Raw genomic sequence first — 20,292 nt, 5'->3', positions numbered from 1 at the left:
CACGTAGCCTTGAAGAACAGAGTCTGAAAGTTTTCATATTTTTGACCCACCCCTGTGACTTTGCTCAAGTGAAAACCTCCATTGAAGACATCCATGGAAGGAAGACCTCGTTGAACCTGCATTTCTTTACCTCCAAAACAGTGTTGAAGGTAAAGAATCTTCCTATTTTGTTTTTACATTTATCATTTTGTTCTTGCATTTTACCATTTTCAAATTTTTTCACACTCCATTGCCTTGAAATCATCGAATTTTTCCATGCTGGAGACGGTTTGGCGATGTCGGCACCGGTTTGTCGAATTAGTGCATAACATTTGAAACTGAAAAACCAAATAAAATGTTATATTTCGTCTAGATAGTGTCGAAAATAGTTAACATATTTGACTTTTATATTCCGAATTTCGAAATAAATTTTAGTTATGTAGTTTCGAATATTTTCAGTTTGTTCGACAGTTGTCTTCCGAATTTAATATAAATATTCGGTTTTCTAGTTTTGAAATTTGTCTATTATTTTGGCACTGAAGTTCCGAATGTGTTTCCCCCCCTCCTTCCCTTTTTTTTTAAGACTAAAGGTAGGCTACCAAGATATACTTGTAAATTTTTTGTTTTGCCTACTTGTTGTCTTTCTTTACTCACATTACAAGCCAACAAACAAGGAAAAAAAAAAAGGATTCTAAAAACTTTCCCTTTCCTCTCTTACCAAACAAAGCATCAAACAATGTTATATATTGCACATATTATTATTGATCACCTACGCATCACTCATGCCCTCTGATGGTCTTTTACTTCACAACTACCATTAGTCAGATTTGGGCACTGATTCATACAAGACCACATTTGTACTTTTGAGGCATTGATTTAAAGAAGAAGAAGAAAAAACTAGACAAGCAATAAAATCAAGAAAATCATTGCTTCAAAAGCATTGATCAACTGCACAACCATTAACATATGATTAGAATAAAAATTGCACATCTTTACTTGTCAAATGGAGGTAACCAATTCAACTTCACCCAAGCGATTTACCTTGGGCATCAAAAACCTGACAAATGAACTACATGCATAATGCAAGACTAAGACCTGTCCAATTCTTCACGCCATCATATTCTTAATTGTACACATTGTAACACTAAAAACAATTAGTAGTAGTTCTTCATAACACATTGTAACACATCTTTACTAGTAGTTCTTCATTTTGGAACCCATACTTTAAAATATGATAAACGTGCATGCATTACTCAATCTAATGACTTCAAATTTTCGTCGTCTTCTTTATATTATCTATTATAATTAGACATGTTAGGATAGAAATACTAATCTCATAGAATAGTTATGTTATGCCTATAACCATGGATCAAGAGGTTTGCTACGATAAGCTGCTGCTAACTATTTGTTTGATGGCTACAATTCAACTATTTGATTGTATATTTATTAGTGTTCGCTATATATGCTATATTGAATTGATGTGAACAATTTTTCGTATGCAAATGGATGCTAGTCCCAGTCAACGTCGGTCAGTAACAGCTTCGAATAGAAGAGTCTGTGAATTAGAGAATGCTGGACGTGGACGTGGATGTGGACGTGGACGTGGATATGCTTGAGTGCGTGATGATGACACACATATTGCTATGGATGATGATCATGTACATGATGCACCAGTTATGGATGATATTGTTATGGATGATGACCCTGATGATGCTGACATTGTTGATGAAGATATCCTTACTCAGTGTGGACGCGCCCGTGGGCCTCATGCTATAGTTCGGACTCGTTTGTCACGGTCCTGTATCTAATCTCGCAGAGTGCAATGCAAGACCGATGAATCATCAAAGAGTCCAAATCCGGAAAATCATTTTTGAAAACAGATTTTTTGAAAGAAGTGTCAAACATAGACTGCTTTGCCAGATATAGAGTCGCCACCTAAATATTTTTTATGGGGGAATTTAGGAAACCCTGACTCGTTTGCCTAAGGCCACGTGTCCGTTATCACCAAAGTTGCATCGGTTCGGAAACTTGGGTACGATTGAGGAAGGTCAGCTATGAGCACCCCCGCTTGCCCGATCAAAGATCGGCCTCTACTAACCATGATATCTAGCTTTGAAAATGTCACGTGTTCTTATTTCGGTTAATTAGCTAATATTACTATGTGATGCGCACAACACAAAAGTATAGACTAGATCGCCTAATTTGGAACAAAGCATCGCATATCCATTGTTTGGAAATGATTTAAGGTTTGCTACTCGCAAGTAGGCTAAAATACAGATTTCGATGAATTATTCCAATTCAAACAATCCAACCTTCACCCACAGGCAATCAGACAGTAAATCAACTAAGCAGTTAGCCTCATGGCAAGCATACTTTCATGTTAACATTCACACTCATGCGAGATGCTAAAGCATAAACACTCACTTAGTACTCCAAGCCAAATCAAGGAACACGTTAGTAATCAAATGTATGATCCAAGTCCATGTTAAGATGACTAATACATCACAGGCAAAATGCAGCTAGAATAGGCTCGGCTAATCTATGGATGGCATGTAAAATGTAACAGATAACATGTATTCAAGTTAGATTTGAAATACTATGCAGTTAGTATGATGCGCCGAGCCCGGTGCATGCAATATTAATGAATGAATGCACACATGCATGGCATAAGAATGCTAATTAAAATATGCCCTAATACTAACCATCAAAGCAGGTAAGTAAAAGGGAGAAAGAAGTGGGGGTTGGCAGAGATGCATCACACACATGCACGCTTATTACACAATTCGCCCTCTCTCGGAGGGACCAAAAGAATAATACAAATTTAACTAACTAACAAGCTAATTAAATAGTTATAGACCACTTAACTAGTTAAGCAAATTAACTAAGCTAATAAAGTGGTAAAACAGCCTCGGGAAGAGGGTCCAATGCATGCGTGCTCGGCTTCGCTCTGAAATCCACCACCATGCACAAGCTGCCTCTGTTTACCCTGCTCTGCTCCTCTGAAAATTGTGCAAGTCTCAATGATGCTCCAGAATCACTTCCTGATCATTGTGGAAGGTCACCGACCAAGAGGAAACACCACCGGCCAGGGGAAACTGGTCATCGACCATTGATATGGCTCTCGGCCAAAGATATTTAGTCGGCCGGCACTCAATGTGGTCGGTCGACTATATCTTCCTACAGAATCCTGTTTTGACAGCAGCAAAGGGCAAACTAGGCATGACAATGCATTTTAAAGTAAATGTTTACAACACCACCCTCCCTATCATGTTATGAACTCAAGGGAGTTTGGTCCTCGACTCTCGGACCACCAATCGCGCATTTCAATGCATGATGGTCCGAGGTGTCAAGTTGTGCATTTTGATGTTAAATGAAATGCACATAAACACCTAAAGGGCCCAACCTCTATCACGGTGATTCAAGAGGCAGGACATGCATGCCAAATGCAAGCTAAGCATGCAATATGAACATGAGGGCAAACATGCACACGTGTAAGCATGTAACAACATATCAATGGTAAAACATGCAACAACATGTTAGGCAACTAAAAGAGAGAATGCATGCCAAATGCATTACAACCTAGGCATGCAACAACATGCCATATAGCTCAAGCAATGCAACAAAATGCAATAATGCAAGCAATGAGCATGCAAAACACTATGCAACCAAAACATGCAAGCATGAAGCAATGTAACAACATTTGAACAACATGCAAACGGTGGACTTAAACTAATATGGACAAGCCTCAGCCATGTCTAAATAAGTAGCCAAAATGCTATGGAAATGAAGGCAAATTTACATACAAACATGCATGCGAACATGGTCCAACACTTAAGCACAAAGAGGGGACTTTTAAGCACACTTAAAAGGTGATGATCATGGACCAATGACAAGCATAGTGTAGACACCCCATTTTTGACCGTCCTCAAGACTTGGACGTCACTGATTGAACACACGGTGATCTTCCATGTTTGTGTTCGTTTGGAGTTCCCGGAGGCCTCGGCTCGCGCGCCTTGTCTCAGGATCTCCGAACTTGACCTTTTAGTGTCTGGTTTTGCACCAAACACTTGCATCTTGCCTTTGAGAGGCAGAGTGGGGCTTGTAGACCATCCCCACCCTTCACCGGCAGTGGCTAGATGCCACCGGCTGGTTTTTGCTGCCACCGGCAATATAGTTTGCCGGCCGGCACTCTTTGTTGCCGGTCAGCACTATTTTGTGCCGGTCGGCACTTTGTTTGGCCAAGATGGCATTTTTTGCCGGCCGATTGCTGTTCATCTGCTTTTGCAGATATTTTTGGACAGCTGTATAGCTTTTGCTCCCCTCCATACACGTGTATGGAGGGATCTCCCTCTTGCAAAGCTTGTCTTGTAAGCTTTACAAGAGACATATAGAGAGGAGCTCTCTCTAAGTCTTAGAGGAGAGCTTTTAGACATTTTTGAGGAGAGAAGACAGAGGAGAGCTCTGGTTTTCTAGGGTTAGGGTTAGACATACACAACCTATCTCTCTTTTCCTCTCATTTTGCATACTAGGTGTTTTGTGTCTCATTATTGCACACAAACACCTAGTGTTTCACCTTCCTCTTGGAGCTGAGGTTCTAAAGAGTGTGTTTTGAAGCTTTGGTGTTGGATTCAAGCTCAAGGAGGCCATTGGAGCACCATTGTTGAAGAGGACTACAAGGGTGAGAAACTAGTCCCTTTTTCCCCCATTTTTGCATTGATTTTCTACTAGTCTTAGAGCTGTTTTTGTGATTATTGTATAACATAAAAAAGTTCTATTTTTAAGCCCTCTTTATTGTTTATTAAGAGTGTTTTGTTGTTTGAGGGTTGTTGACCACCCTTAGGCCTCAAAAGGCCTCATTTTGAGCCATTTTGTGCTAGCTCCGGGATTTTGGTGTTGAGGTCTCTTCACCACTGAAATCTTGAGGGATTTCAGTGGTGAAGATGATGCTTTGAAGTCCCAAGAAGGAGAGGGCCACCCCCTCTCCTTGTTGTCCTTGAAAAGGACACATTTTGGCCTCCTAAGGAAGCCTATGCTTGAGTGTGTGTTGAGCATATTTGGTTTGTTTTTCATGCTTATATATTCATGATATAACATGATTTCAAGTTGGTTTTGGAACTTCATGCATGTTTAGCATAGTTGCCATGTAATGCCCTATTTGTGCCTTAACATGTTCTAGGTTGTTAGCCTTTGTTGGAGCATGTTTTAGGCTTGTATTTGTGAAGTTTATGTGCTTATTTTGCCATGTTTTAGCTCTGTCCATAGTCGTTTGGGTTGATCTTTGCATGCATTATATAGCTCTTTTGTATTTGGGCTTGTTGGCCTTGAGTATGTGCATGTGTAGCATGCCATCTTTGCATTGTTTTGATGATTTGGAATCATCCTACATGCTATTTCAGTCCCATTTCCATGCTTGTTGGATTGCCTTGCATGTCTCTTTAATGCTTTGAAAGCATGTGTTGCAATGCTACATGTTTTGGTGTTTGTGCATGCCTTTGTTTTGGAGTCATTTAGATGCCATCTAAGTGGTCCTTGGGTCTTGTATTGATGCCCCAAAACTCTGTTTTTGGTTGATGATTGCATGCCATGTTTGGTCATGATAAGTGTAGTTCAATGCATCATTGATTTACCTTGAACACTTGGACTACTCTTTGCATGTTTTGGCTTGATTTATAACTTGATTTGGCATCATTTTATAACATAATTTTAGGGCTCATGTTGCATGCTAATTAGTCCATGATTCCTCCTTTCAAGTGTGCTTGAATGTTGCTCATTTTGTGCTTAAGTGTTGGCCCTTATGTGCATGTGTGTGTGTATGCCATTTAGCCCTCCCTCTTTAGCACTTTTGGCTACCGTTTTAGGCCTTTTTAGAGCTGCCTAATTCATGTATAAGACCATCTTAGCATTAGTTTGTATTGCCATATGCATGCTTGTATGCTTGCATGAGTTAATTGCCATGCCATGTTGCATTCCTAGCTTGTATGCCTAGGTTGCATTGCATTTTGCATGCATGCCTTGTTCCTTGAATTAGTGATAGGAATAGGGCCTAATTTGTTTGATTGGTTTGCAGTGCATTTGAAACCAAAGTTGCATACTTGGTTCTTTAGGCCATCATGCATGGAAATGCGTGATTAGTGGTCCGAGAATCAAGGCACATGTCCCTTTGAGTCATCACAATGATAAGAGACATGGTTGATGCATACATGCCTTGAAATATGCTGCCATGCCTTGTTTTGCCCTCTGTTGCTGTGAGTTGCAGGTTCTGCAGGAATACTCTGCCGACCGGCAGTGTAATGTGCCGACCGGCACTATTTTCTCTGCCGACAGCTTCAACTTTGTGCCGATGGCCATACAACACTGCCGGTGGAAATTTCATCTAGCCGGTGATGATACCCTCTGTCCAAGGATGTAGTCCTGAGGTTTTGACAACCTCCAGAGGAGGAAAAGGAGGAAAACAGAGGCAGCTTGCGCATGGTGGCGCGCTTCCCGAGGCGTTTTCCCGCTTTATTTAATTAGTTAATTTGTTAATTAATTAATTTGTAATATTTAATTAGCTTGCGTAGTTAATTAATTTGTAATATTTATTCGGTCCCTCCGAGCGAGGGCAAATCTGTAATAAGTGTGTGTGGGTGGTGTGTATGTCTTCCAACCTCACTTCTTTCTTCCCTTTTATTTACCTGCTTATGATGGTAGATTAGGGCACGTTTAATTTAGCATACCTCATGCTATGCATGCGTGCATCCATGCATTTGTATTGCATGCATTAGGCTCGGTACATCACGCTAACTGCATTTGTACTTCAATTCAAAAATTGACTATGTGATAATTGTGCACTTTCACATGACATGTCTAGGATTAGCCGAGCCTATCTTAGCGACATTTTGTATGCGATGCATTAGGCATTTCACATGGACTTGGATCATGCATGTTTGCTAACAAGTTCTTTGTTTTGGCACGGAGTACTATGTAAGTATTTCCGCTTTAGCATATGGCATGAGTGTGAATGTTACCATGACAGCATGCTTAACATGTGGCTAGATGCTTATGTGTTAAACTGTTTTGAATGCCTGTGGGTGAAGGCCGGATTGTTTGAGTTGGAAAAACTCGTTGAAATCCGTATTTTAGCCTACTTGCGAGTAGCAAATTCCAAAGCATTTTCAAACCAAACGGATATGCAATGTTTATTTCCAAATTAGGCAATCTAGTCTATACTTGTTTGCTGTGCGCATAACATAGTAATTCTAGGCTAATAAATGGAATAAGAACACGTAAAGTTTTCAAAAACGGATATCGCGGTTAGTAGAGGCCGGTCTTCGGACCGGGCGAAAGGGGGTGCTCATAGCTGACCTTCCCCGATCGTACCCAAGCTCCCGAGCCGAGACAACTCCGGTGATGACGGACATGTGGCCTTCGGCACCGAGTCAGGGTTTCCTAAATTCTCCCATTTTAAAATATTTAGGTGGCGACTCTGTATCTGGCAAAGCAGTCCATGTTTGGCACTACTTTTTCAAAAATCAGTTTCTCAAAACGATTTGCCAGATTTGGACTCTTTGGTTCAGATTAAGAACCGTGACACAAATCGAGTCCGAACTGTAGCACGAGGCCTCCCACGCGGGCGCTGTTACACATAGCAAACTCTGAAATCATGTTAGAAAAGGTGCCAAACCAATTAAACAAGGCAAGCATAGCATGCAACCAAGCCCAAGGCCTAAGACTAACCTAAGGGATCAAACCATGGCTATGCAAGGCGGGTCCCAAAGGTTCGAGGGGACTCAAAACAGTCCCAATGTAGGTCGAAACAAGGCCCAAGACACACTTAGATTGCATCTAAATGGCCTACACATGAAAGCGAACATAAAGGTCCAAACATGGAGCATAAGACAACAACTTTTTAAGGCATTAAAGGAGTGTCAAATGCAAGTATACAAGCATACCATATGGACTGAAATGACATGATAAGTGGTGCCAAACCACTGAAATGATGCAAGGAGAGCATGCTAGAGAGGCCAACACTCAAGGCCTATAAGGGAGATTGCATGGTAGTTATACAAAGCAAGTCATGGACGACCCAAATAACCAAATTCAGACCTCAAGCACACTAAAACATGCATAAAAGCGTCACAAAGCTAAGCCAAAATCATACTAAAAACAAGGCTCAAAGCACAAAGCATGTTAAGGCAATTTCATGGCATTACAAGGCAAGTATGCAAAGCATGCATGGTGTGTCTAAACCAACTTGAAATAGAGATATAACATGGCAAAACAACCACAAATACCAACTAAGACATGGCCAACATGTACTTAAAAAGGTGCTCACACATAAGGCTAAAATGACAAGTTTTGAAGACAACAAGGAGAGGGGATGACCCTCTCCTTCTTAGGACCTCAAAGCACCATCCTCACCATTGAAATCTTTCTGGATTTCAGTAGTGAGAAGGCCAATACAAGGTGGTCCCGGAGCTCACTAGAAATAGCACAAAATGAGACCAAACAAGGCCTAAGAGGGGGTAAACAACCCCAAACACCAAAGAGACCTTAAACAACTATTTTAAGCAAGTGAAATTAGAACTTTTATCAGTTATAGACTAAGCTCAAAAACAGATGCAAGGTAGGCAAAAGGCTTATGCAAAAATGGGAAATAAAGAGCGAGAATCTCACCCTTGTAGACCACCTTCAAGGACAAGGCTCCAGCAGCCTTTCCAAGCTTAAATCCACTCAAAAACTTCAAGAATAGCCCTTTGGCACCTCAGCATCCAAGGTAAGGTGTGATACTAGGTGTCCTAGTGGAAAACTAAGAACAAATACACCTTATACACACATTAGAGTGAAATAGAGGGACATATAGAAGTAGAGAGATACAAATCCTAAACCCTAATCTCAGACCCTCTCTGGAACTCTTTTTTGGAACCTTTAGGAAGGAGGAGAAGCCCTCCCTTTATAGAGATTCACTCTTGCAAAGCTTACAAAACAAGCTAAGCAAGAGGGAAATCCCTCCATACACGTGTATGGAGGGGGTGCATTGTGGATGCTAGCTATCACAGCTGGCATAAAATATCTGTCAAAAGCAGATGAATAGTGATCGGCCAGCCAAAAATGACAAATTGACCAAAACAATGGTCGGCCGACCATAAAGAGTGCCGACCGGCCATAACCAATGGCCGGTAGCAACAAAACAGGGCCGGTGGCCTTAAGCCATGGCCGGTGAGGTGTGAGGATGGCCAACAAGCCATTTCCCACCCTTCGAAGCAAAAACAAAAGTGTTTGGTGCAAAACCAAACACAAAACAGGCAAGTCGAGAGGTCTTGAGACAAGGCGCGTGGCCGAGACCTCCGAGAACTCAGGACAAACACAAACATGGATAATCATCGAGTGTTCAAACGATGACGTTCAAGTCTTGAGGACGGTCAAAAATAGGGTGTCTACACTAAGCCATTTCCGGGAGGGCCAACTGATCCATCAATCCTTAAAAGTTTTAAAAGTCATATTGCCGCAGCTGTTTGGAATGGTGTTGATGAAAGGGGGCCGTTAAAGTGTCATAATCACTCGTCTAAGATTCGTTCGTGGCCGTGGTGGGAACAAGGAAACAATGCTACATTTGTAAACATTGTGGAGATGTCAGGACTTGTACACTTAGCTCGTTGCACGTACCGCTTTGTTAACAAAATTGTAGTGTCTAGTTTTGTTGAGAGATGGCAACCTGAGACAGACACCTTCCATTTCACTGTTGGAGAGATGACTATCACATTGGATGATGTTGCCACTATCCTAGGGCTTCTCATTGTAGGCAAATCTATTAGTGTGCGTAAGTTGTCTGAAAGGCGGGCCATTGCATTAGTAGTTAATACCTTGGAAATTGATGAGCAAGAGGTCAGACATGAGATGTCTACTGCTGGAGGCAATTCAGTGCGGCTTGAATGGTTGAGCGCACACTTTCATAATGTCATAGACAATGATTCAATGAAAAGAATTGCATGTGCAGGTAGAGCATACTTGCTATTTTTGTTGGGTTGTACACTTTTCAGTGACAAGACTGGTACTAGGGTTCTCGTTGTTTATTTGAGTTTGTTGTCCGATTTGATGACTATATCTTCATATGCGTGGAGTGCTACTACATTGACATACTTATATAGATAGATGGGGTGTGCTAGCAGGTCCGATGTGAAAGAAATAGCCGATTACATGACACTTCTTGAGGGATGGATTTATGAGCACTTTCGTGGATTCCAACCACACTTGAATATGAATTACACTCGAGACATGCCACATGTTTACCGTTGGACTTCTCGGAGAGAGTCTGGTGAAGAGAGACAGTTGCAGGCTTTTCGAGAGGAGCTTGATAGGTTAGGTATATATGATGTAAGTTAAAAAGTCCTTCAAAATTTGAAATTCTATATCATACAAAATTTACAATTGTTATATCTTACAATTGTTATTGTTTGTAGGGTATTTGGAACCCATACTAGAGTTGCAGAGATGTCCATCCGTGTCACCCAGCTATGTTCTATCACGGTTGCCTAAAGTGTTTGGAAGTAGTTGAACCATATCACCCTGATAGAGTTTTGAGACAGTTTTGCAGAATGCAGACAATACCTAATCCACCACTTGGCCCTATGCGTGCTTCTCGAGGAGCCACAGCTCCACGCTACAATGTTATGTATGCATACTTGGACATCATTTGGGAGGCATGGAACAACCATGTGTTATCTGATCGGAGGAGGAGTACACCGATACGGTAACCTTGGGATTGTGTTCCTGGTTACATGGATTGGTACCAAACCATTACCCATATGTATGTACAAAACCCAGCGCGTCGTTCTCAAGTGGACCCGAATACCCATCATCATCAGTATCCTAGCCAAGACGCACAGGTATCATTTTTTTCATTTACATTGCAAATTATTTATGTTAACTGTTACAAGTCTTTGTTATATATATAAAAAAATCATTTACAATACCATATATTAAAAGGATTGGATAATCTTATTTTAGCACTACAGGAAAAAGCACATTCGGAGACCAAATTTTTCGACTAAAAAAAATTTGGTCGCTAAAAGTATAGCTTTCAGTGACCAAAACAGCATTAGTAGCCAAAAATAAAGCTTTTTGGCGATTAAAAAAATTTAGTAGCCAAAAGTTTACAATTAGTGACTAAAAATAAATTTGGTTGCTGATTATATGGGCTTTAGTGACTAAAAAATTTTTAGTAGCCCAAAGTAAAGCTTTTTGGCTATTAAAAAAATTTAGTAGCCAAAAGTCTACAATTGGTGATTAAAAATAAGTTTGGTCGCTGATTATATGTGTTTTACAGGCTAAAAAAATTTTAGTAGCCAAAAGTAAAACTTTTTGGTGACTAAAAAAATTTTAGTAGTCAAAAGTCTACAATTGGAGACAAAAAAATAAATTTAGTCACCAAAAGTGGTCATTTTTAGCGACTAAAATTATTTTGGTCGCTAAAAGTTAATTTTTTATTTTTATTTTTATTTTGCTACTAAATAGTTTATACATATACTTTTATATTAATATGGATGTATGTACTATATAAATAATGTATGTCACATATACAATCACGTGGTGCTATAGAGGCATAGTGGGAAGAGTGGTGCATAAAGTTTATGGTGCGGGGAGGTTGGTGGTTTGAGTCTCCACAAGAGAGGATCAAATTGTTCTACAACAATTTTTTTTTTTTTCACGTTTGAAACTTTTGGCGACTAAAGGTGTTGGTTGGCGATTTCTTGACTATTAGCAACTAAAACATTGGTCGGTAAATGTATAATTTTAAAGAAATATAACTGACTATTGGCGACCAAAATTTTGGTCGCTAAAGACTTGCTTTTTGTCGACCAAAGGTTTTTTGGTTGACAAAACCCTCCAAGACCTTTCCCGACAGAGTTTTGGCAACAAACGTAGTGACCAAAATTTTTGGTTGCAGAATGTCATTGGCGACCAAAAAACAGACAATTGGCGACCAATATTTTAGTTGCTAAAAGTGACTTTTTTTTGTAGTGTATTATTATTATTTTTTTAAAGTGATAGCATATTGCATTTTTTTTTAATAGTGAAATAAGTCATATTGTTTAGTAATTTTGTTAGTTTTCTTAACTTTTTAATTTTTAATTTTTATTTTTATGACACTCATGTAGGAAGAATTTTTTTTTCTTTTATTATTTTTCATTTTTCATGATTTTTTTTTTATTTTTAAAAAAAGAAAGAAACTGAATGAAATTTTTAATTTTAATTTTGTGTAACTTAGAGTAACCATTTTTTTTTTAAAGATAGATTTTGAAAAAATCTCAACATGATGAATTAAGTTAGGGAGTAAAAAGAATAGATTTTCTTTTTGGGTGGGACTAAACTGTGATAATTTTTAAAATTTTCACTTTTTAGCTTGTTTTATGAAATAAGTTTTTATTTATTTATTTACTTTTTGATATTTGAAAAATGAAAAAATGGTTTTTTTTTTTAAAAAAAAAATACTAAAAACAACTAAAAAAATTACCTTAAAAATCTTAGGCACAGGAGGCCTTAATTACAGAATTAGTGGGCTAATTTTCAATTTTCAAAAAAAGTACTCATAGTTTTATTCAATATATATATATATATATATTATTCAAATTGTAACGTGAAGAACTAACTCTAGATCAAATTCTAAGTATTAATATATAAATATCAATTTCTTCAAAACTCATTATTAAAGCTATTCCAAATTTTAACCCTAAACTAAGTTCCAAATTAATTTTACATACTTGTAATACTCTTTTGTATGAATACAGTTTTTCATTAAAAATATATGAATAGCATTTCTTTCTTTGAGTGCACCTTCAATGAACAAACAAAATAAAGATGAAACGTGAAAATGTGAAAATAATACCACTGCAAAAATATTAAATTACGCTACACCTATAAACAAATCATACACTCTAACAAAGTTTTATTGAGCAAATCATATACTCTAATAGCGTTTGATAGAGCATTACTGTAAATATATTAAGTTTAATTACTCTAAATTAATAAACAGATCACATATTCTAATGGAATTTATTGAGCATCACTCTATTAATTGTAATAAATGAAAACATGTAATAGAGTTATAGATTAATTGTATACCTGATATAAGCTTTAAGTTTATAGGAGAAGAAGAAAGTTTTGGTGACCGAAGTTCGAAAATTTTACAATTTTTGTTTTTTCTCGAGTTGATATATTTGTGGAAAGTTCAGGTGAAGAGACATAAATTAAGATAATACATTATATATATACATATTTTTTTTGATCAGCTATATATATATATACATATACATATATATAAAGAAGCTAATGCTTATCTAATATAGTAAAATGATATTAATCTGATTTTGTTTTATCTAGAATAACTTTTATCATTTAAATTTTGAATACTCAATCCTAAAGATAATATTTGTTTGTTTGTTTTTATTTTAATAGTTAATCAATTATTTAGTTTTTAAAAGATATTATTAAAAGTACTATTATCTTATATATGTTAACACTTATTTGATTGTAATATTGAAATAGATTGGATAAAAAATATTTTTATTTATCTTTCCATAGTTTTATTTATTTATTTATTTATATAATAAATAATTAGAAATTAGAAAAAGGGCAAATGAGGTTAGAGACTTTGCCATGTAGGAAAGATAAAGCCAACTTTGGATGAGAAGGCAGAAATAAAACTTTGAAAGTTTTTGAAAATTTATTATATTTGCTTATATATATAGTATATATATAGTATAGATAAGAAAATTTTGTATAAATTTATAGTAAAAACGGTAGCATCTAATTACTTTTCCGAATTTAATTGATGGGTTGCATTGTACCCCAAGAAACTACTAACCCTACCATATATATATATATATATAAAGATATATGGGAAACGCCATATACTGCCTATAAGTTTTGACTACTCTTCTCTAAAGTTTCTCAATTCGCTGTCTTCCACAACGTCATCTCTCGATCATGCCTGAAATGGATGGTGGTTTTGTTTTCCATCTTTTATTTATTTTTTCATCTTTTTCCATTTGCCTTTTCGTTTTAGTTTTTTTTTATTTTTATTTCTCTCTCTCTATATACTGTTTTTAGTGCTTGCCTTTTCCTCTGGTTTGATGATAACTGTAAAATAAAAAAAAATGAAAGCATTTAATATTCACAAAGTAGTTTTAATCTTTCAGAATTGATATTATATTGTCAGTTGTAACCTTATTTTTTCAGTAACAAAATCTGTGATATATCATAATAATCTGCTGTTTTTATATCAAAAGATCAATTGATAAGAACAACTTATTATTGAGAGATACAATACAATACAACACACTTTTCCATAAACATCTACTAGTTTAAAAAAGCCAGTACATGTTTTAGGCTTTTGATAATTTGAAACCAAATTTTATTGTATTAATGTTTATCAAATCTTAAAAAAATGTTTATCAATTCTGAAAAAAATAATAAATATGTATGTATTATTCTATTATGAAAACTGTCTCTAGCTTTTGATATGTTGCTATTACAACTTAGAACAATCTTCACTGATACACTTAGAGGAGTTATATGTTTAATATTAAGGATCAAAATTTCATTTTGATAGATATGTTGTTCCAATTGGCATGGAAATAGAAACATTTCAAAAAAAATTTAGAAGCGAAGCAACAAAAAGAAATAAAAAAATGTTAGAAATGTTTGGTTAACAATTGGTCCATGAATCAATTTACACCCCAGAAAACAAATCCAAAACAAATAACAGAACCCCTTTAAACCAATAAGACAATTAATTAGTGCTGCCAATCATAACAATTAACTCTTTCAAAATCATTAGTGAGTGAGGTGAGGCATGGCGTGGCGTTCAATGGATATTGGAGTAATATCAGCTTATTCTGTTTGATGAAGAATCAAACTGTAGTATAATGTCTCTCTGTCTATTTTACAAAGACAACTGAAAAGGATATCATGTTTTTTTTTTTTTGTTAGTTTAGTACTTATCATATTCCATAATTTGATGTGGTTCACTCAAATTGTTTTAGTGTTTTTATTAAATATTACAGCTTCCCAAAATGCTCCTCCAGCAACAGCACCTGATTCTCAAGGTGACAATGGTGGTGGATCATCCAATTATGAGGATCTTCGTGGTTATGCTCTTTGGGGTACATGCTTTTTAACTTTAACCTCCTTTGATACTAGTATAAATTTTTTCAATATTTATTAAAATTATTATCATGTAAACATATCCATTGTTTGCTTGACCAAAGTCTTAAAGTGCAAGTGCATGGCCAAGTTCATCATGTTACTGAGGTTTTCTATTTTTGTTTTGAAGCCATATCTTATGGCATTGCTTCAGCCATAGCACTCAGAACCATTGATGCTTTGACATCATCTCGGAGCACAGGTGAACATGAAATTGCTCAGCAAAAGAAAGAGAAAGAGAAAACTAGTAGTGGTAATAGCAACCCACCACCCTCAATCTGTCATATTGTTTTTCCATCGGTCACTCTGATCAACCCCACCACTACTACTTCTCCTGACCCTAAGGAAGAAACTGCAGCAGCCTCTGCTTCACCAAATCCAAAACCTGCTGCTGCTGCTGGCAATGTATCTACTACTACTACTACTACTACTGATACTTCCAAAGGTGCAAAAGAAACTGCAGCCTCTGCTTCTCCAAAACCTCCTGCTGCTGGTAATTGTAACTGCAATGTATATACTACTGAAATTGTCTATCCACAATTTTACAACCCCCCCCCCCCCCCCCCCCCCCCCCCCCCCCAACAAAAAAAAAGGAGTAAATTCTTGAGTTTTTATTTATTTATTTATGGATACCTAGAATTATGGTTCAACAGTAATAATAATATACATTCACAAAAAGATTGTACACAAACTGTATTGAGATTTATCATTTTAAAATACTGCGCTCATTAGTGACCTCTAGAATTTTTATTAAAAGTGTGGAATTCACCATACAAAAGTTGAATACGAAGTACATACCATTTTGTTGGAACAAAATTTAGAGTGTTTTTGTGATTATGTATGCAGAGACTTATTTGTCTATTTTTCCTATTTTGGAAAGGTGAAAAAGAAACAGTTGGTGCTGCTATTAATAGAACCATAGGCAGCTTCTTCTCTCAATTGCAAGTAGAGAACCATCCTCCTCCTCCTCAAGCCAACAAGGAGGACCATGATCGTGCTCTAGCCAAGGCCCAAGCTATTACTACTAACACATGCAAGCATGTTATCGACTTCTACAATGATGTATATATCTACTTCCTCCATCACTTCACTTGTCTTTACCTTATTATATGATGTAAATTGTAATACTTTCCTTGCTGAAATGAAACTGGGAACCAAACCAAGGTAAAAGATTGATTATTCAATGCCTATTCTATGCACACCATGGATTTCTCCTTCATATTGAGCATGATTTTTTTTTTTTTTTTGATTCTTTAAATATATAATTCCAAATATATATACATATGGATGTGAAAGTGATTTTGACTATTGTATGTTTTGTCTTTTTTGCTTGTTTTATAAACGCAGTGCCTTGGGGGAGGTTCTTGGAACAAGTGTGACAGTTATGTCGATATTATGAAGAAATGCCATCAAATGGGTACCTCAATTTCCATCCTTTGTCTCTCCTTCTATTGTACTACATAGTATAGAGAGCAAACATCATTTTCTCTTCCTTTCATGGAATTCTATTATTTTCTCTTTCTCTATCATTATTATTATTATTATTATTATTATTATTTTCTGGAAAATTCAGTGTAGTTTTTTTTTTTTGGTCTTAAACAACACTGCTCGATGTCAATTTAGCTCTCGTTTACAAGTTATTTATTTATTTACTATGTTTTATATCATTTCTTTGTTAAAATGCTAACCTTAATTTCGTATTTTGATTCTGAAGAAAGCCATTCCCCTGCTGCATCTCCCCAAGAATCCCAAGGTACGTACAAAAGTTTGTTCAAAAGCATTTGTTTAAGCTTTCTCTACAATTTATGTTTGAATAAATAGAAATTTTTATCAAAAATAAATAATAAAAAAATATCATTGTTTTTCTTCCATGCAAAAACCATCTGGATAAATCCTATATATTGAATGTTTACCTTTTTTTTATTATTATTATTATCAACAAAGAAGAATATGAAAATCAAGTTACAAACAGCTTATTAGATACATCAACGAAGTGAAATGGAACAATGCAAAAGGCATCACAGCAAAAAAACACCAAAGAAGACCAAAAAACAAGAAAGCCCCAAACAGAGACCAAATAACAGAACATCAGCCCATAAAAAGGAACAGAACCGCAATAGTTTAGGTTGAAAGTTCTGTAGCTGAACTGAAGGAACCAAGACTGATTGAATACGTTGAATACACCTTCAATAAAATTGGATTGGATCAAACCAAAGACCCAACCCAAATCTGCCTCAATCCAAAGCCTTGAGCATGACATGTCAACTAAGAAGATGGACACTTTTAAGGTGTGGGTTCTTGTCATGTTAGGGTCTGACAATGACACTTTTTAACAATGTGGGTTGAACACATATAAAACACATTATAAGTTCAAATAAAATAATTTAAAGATATAATGATAAAAGAAAAATTATTTAGCTGTGTATAGTTCTCCATCTTTTAGACCTTAAAAAAATGAATATTAAGTAGTATATTTACATACACACATATATATACTAAAAGGGAAATTCTATGGTAGACACCTTCTCAAGGTACAAAATTTTGGTTACGATTCAAGAGTTATTTGGTTATATTTCATGTGATATTTAGTTATGACTCAATTTTATTTATTTATTTTTTTTAAAAGTAATGTCATTAATTTGTAATAATCAAACTCACAAATGACATAATTTGTATATGATACACACCCTAAAAGGCCTGTGTATACCATAATATGTCCCTTATAATTATAATAAATATATAAATAAAATATTTTGTACTGGTCACTCTGTATATCACGTTTCTGTATATTTGCTTCTTATCCCGTAAATCACTTGCATGAATTTAATATTAAAAAATATTATCGATCATGAAAATGTCATCCAAATTTTAATCCCGAGAGCGAGTGTGTAGTGTAGTAGATTTAAAGTTACACCCATAATACCATTGATTTATTTTCTTAATTTATAATATTAGTGATTAATATTTGCGTGGTGTGTTTTTTTGGTGTAGCATCTGCCAACAATAGTGATGATGTGTCTGCTGCTCCTCCTCCAATTCCCACATTACGTCTTTCAATTAATCTTCTGCTCATGTCCTACCATGGTGTAAGTTCTTCTATTTTTCTTGCAATTATTCCTTTGTTTTTATTTTTTATTTATATATATATATATATATATTTTTTTTTTTTATGTTAGAGACTACATGTAACTATTTTAGGGTAAATTATAAATACACATTTGAAATTTGCTTAAAGTATGATTTGTTCCTGTAGTTTTGAAAATTATATCCTACCGTTTCTAATTTCATAACAAATTATCTTTTTTATTAATAAATTATCAAGTTTTAACAATTTTTAATGATATTAAAAATTTATTTTAATTAATAATTCAGATAATTTGATCATTGTATAGAAGTGCAGTTAAAAATTTCATTTTTTTTAGTTAATTCTATTAAATAAAAAGTTATGACAAAAGATATTTGTAATTTTTCAAATTACAAGAAACAATCCATGGTTTAAGCAAATATCAAAACGTGTAATTGTAATTTATACTATTTTATGAATAATGCTATATGCACCGATTAGTATACCAATAGATGATGTGGTATAATTTTAAAGGTCTTGGACATTTGTAATTTGTATAATGGGTGATGTTAGTAATAATGTCATAATATATGTTGGTACACCAATTGTTACATTAATTAATGTATTTAGTACCACTGATATTTTATTACAATTCTGGTTGAATTGAAAAATTTCCCAAGATTTTAAATAATTACTTTTGAGTATCGTTAGAAATCTTAAAAATTTTAGTAGTATTTTTGATTATTTTTACATTGATATGGTAGTCAACAAAACCAGACTAAAAAGATTCACCCAAACGAACCTTTAATAGAGTGAATGATAACTTTATTATAGATTACGTCACTAGTACATTTTTTCTCCCAACTTATACTCAAACTTGGTATTGGTTCCTTATCTTTACCAATATTTAAATGTAATCCTCCCATTATTTATTGTTAAAATTTTAAACGAAAGTACTCTCGTGAAGGCATTTCAAGAGCATTAGTAAAAAAAAAAATTAGAAGAAAAATTATAGTTTCATCATCCAACGTTTACTTAATTTTTTTTTTAGTCTTTTATGTTTTATTTATTAAAATTTTAAATAATGAAATAACGGGAGAGTTGTTTTAAATACGAGATTAAAGTCTAAGAAGTAAATTGTTAGAATTAAAAGGTTAATAAAATGATATGGACCCCAAATAAATTATCAAATTTTTTATCAAACCTTTCATATGTGTATAGGATCCACACACAATAGATTTAGTCATTTTGGAACAGTTTTGTTTGGTTTACATTTTAGTAAATTATTTTTAAACCAATTTTTAATTGTCTTTAATTACTGAACTTTTTCATATATATATATATATATATATTTAATTGTTTAGATATATGAAAATTAGATACATTTAAAAAGTAGAAAATTTTAACTAAAATATCCAAAAAATTCACTAAAAATAAACAAAAACCCAAACAAAAAATGCACATAGATTTTTGTTCCATTTTTTTTTGTTTATTTTTCTATTTTTTTTAATATTTTAGCCAATTTATTTTACTTTTTAGGTGCATACAAAAAATGGAATAAAATATAAAAAAATTCAGTACAAAAATACAAAAACTCATCTAAAAATAATTTTTTGAAAAATTAAACAAAATAGACACTTTGCAACACACTCAACAAAGGATGCATTTCTTTCTATTTAGCAAGTGTTTACAGATAGTGTAACCAGAAGTTTTTGCTTATATATATATATATATATATACCTTATCAACTAATATATTCATATAGATGCAATGCTGTTTTTGTTTGTGGTTTAAATTACAGTGCAGGAAAAAACAATATCAGACGTATGAGTGCGCAAAGTATCTTAAATATATCAAGGAAGCTTATAACTACCAACGTTAGGATAGGATACCCAATTATCCATCCTCCTCTACGTTGCTTCTCATCTCATGGAAAAATCACCTCTCTCTCTCTGTCTCTCTGGCTTGAAGTTTTACATACTGGTAGCATTCGCAGGATTTTTTTTTGATAGTATTAATCATAAAAGACCATTATATCTAGTTATTCAATTCCTTCTATTATTGTT

General features: G+C 34.9%; 3 protein-coding genes across 3 annotated transcripts in view; all 3 read left to right on the top strand.

Moving 5' to 3' along the window:
- LOC114302946 (tRNA/rRNA methyltransferase (SpoU) family protein) overlaps positions 1–3,237 on the top strand; it is a 21,117-nt gene extending 17,880 nt beyond the window's left edge. Inside the window, exon 5 of the mRNA XM_028248067.2 lies at positions 1,493–3,237. Within this exon, the coding sequence (XP_028103868.2) occupies positions 1,493–1,528 (36 nt within the window). The 3' untranslated portion in view covers positions 1,529–3,237. The remainder of the gene's footprint in view (positions 1–1,492) is intronic.
- LOC114302957 (protein MAIN-LIKE 2) lies at positions 1,623–10,110 on the top strand. Its single transcript, XM_028248080.1, has 2 exons — positions 1,623–1,737; positions 9,470–10,110. Exons 1-2 carry the CDS (start codon positions 1,623–1,625, stop codon positions 10,108–10,110), a joined length of 756 nt encoding a protein of 251 aa, XP_028103881.1.
- Positions 10,111–20,292, top strand: LOC114302958 (uncharacterized). Its single transcript, XM_082923848.1, has 9 exons — positions 10,111–10,321; positions 10,419–10,505; positions 15,024–15,122; positions 15,293–15,655; positions 16,043–16,224; positions 16,510–16,579; positions 16,877–16,915; positions 18,154–18,248; positions 20,028–20,292. The coding sequence occupies exons 1-9, from the start codon at positions 10,111–10,113 to the stop codon at positions 20,106–20,108; spliced, it is 1,227 nt and encodes a 408-aa protein (XP_082779974.1). The 3' UTR covers positions 20,109–20,292.

Source organism: Camellia sinensis, chromosome 4 (assembly GCF_055761805.1).
Source record: "Camellia sinensis isolate YWXY chromosome 4, ASM5576180v1, whole genome shotgun sequence".
Classification (NCBI taxonomy): Eukaryota; Viridiplantae; Streptophyta; class Magnoliopsida; order Ericales; family Theaceae; genus Camellia; species Camellia sinensis.
Note: the sequence above shows the minus strand (reverse complement) of the source record. Positions and strands in the feature narration are given on the sequence as shown.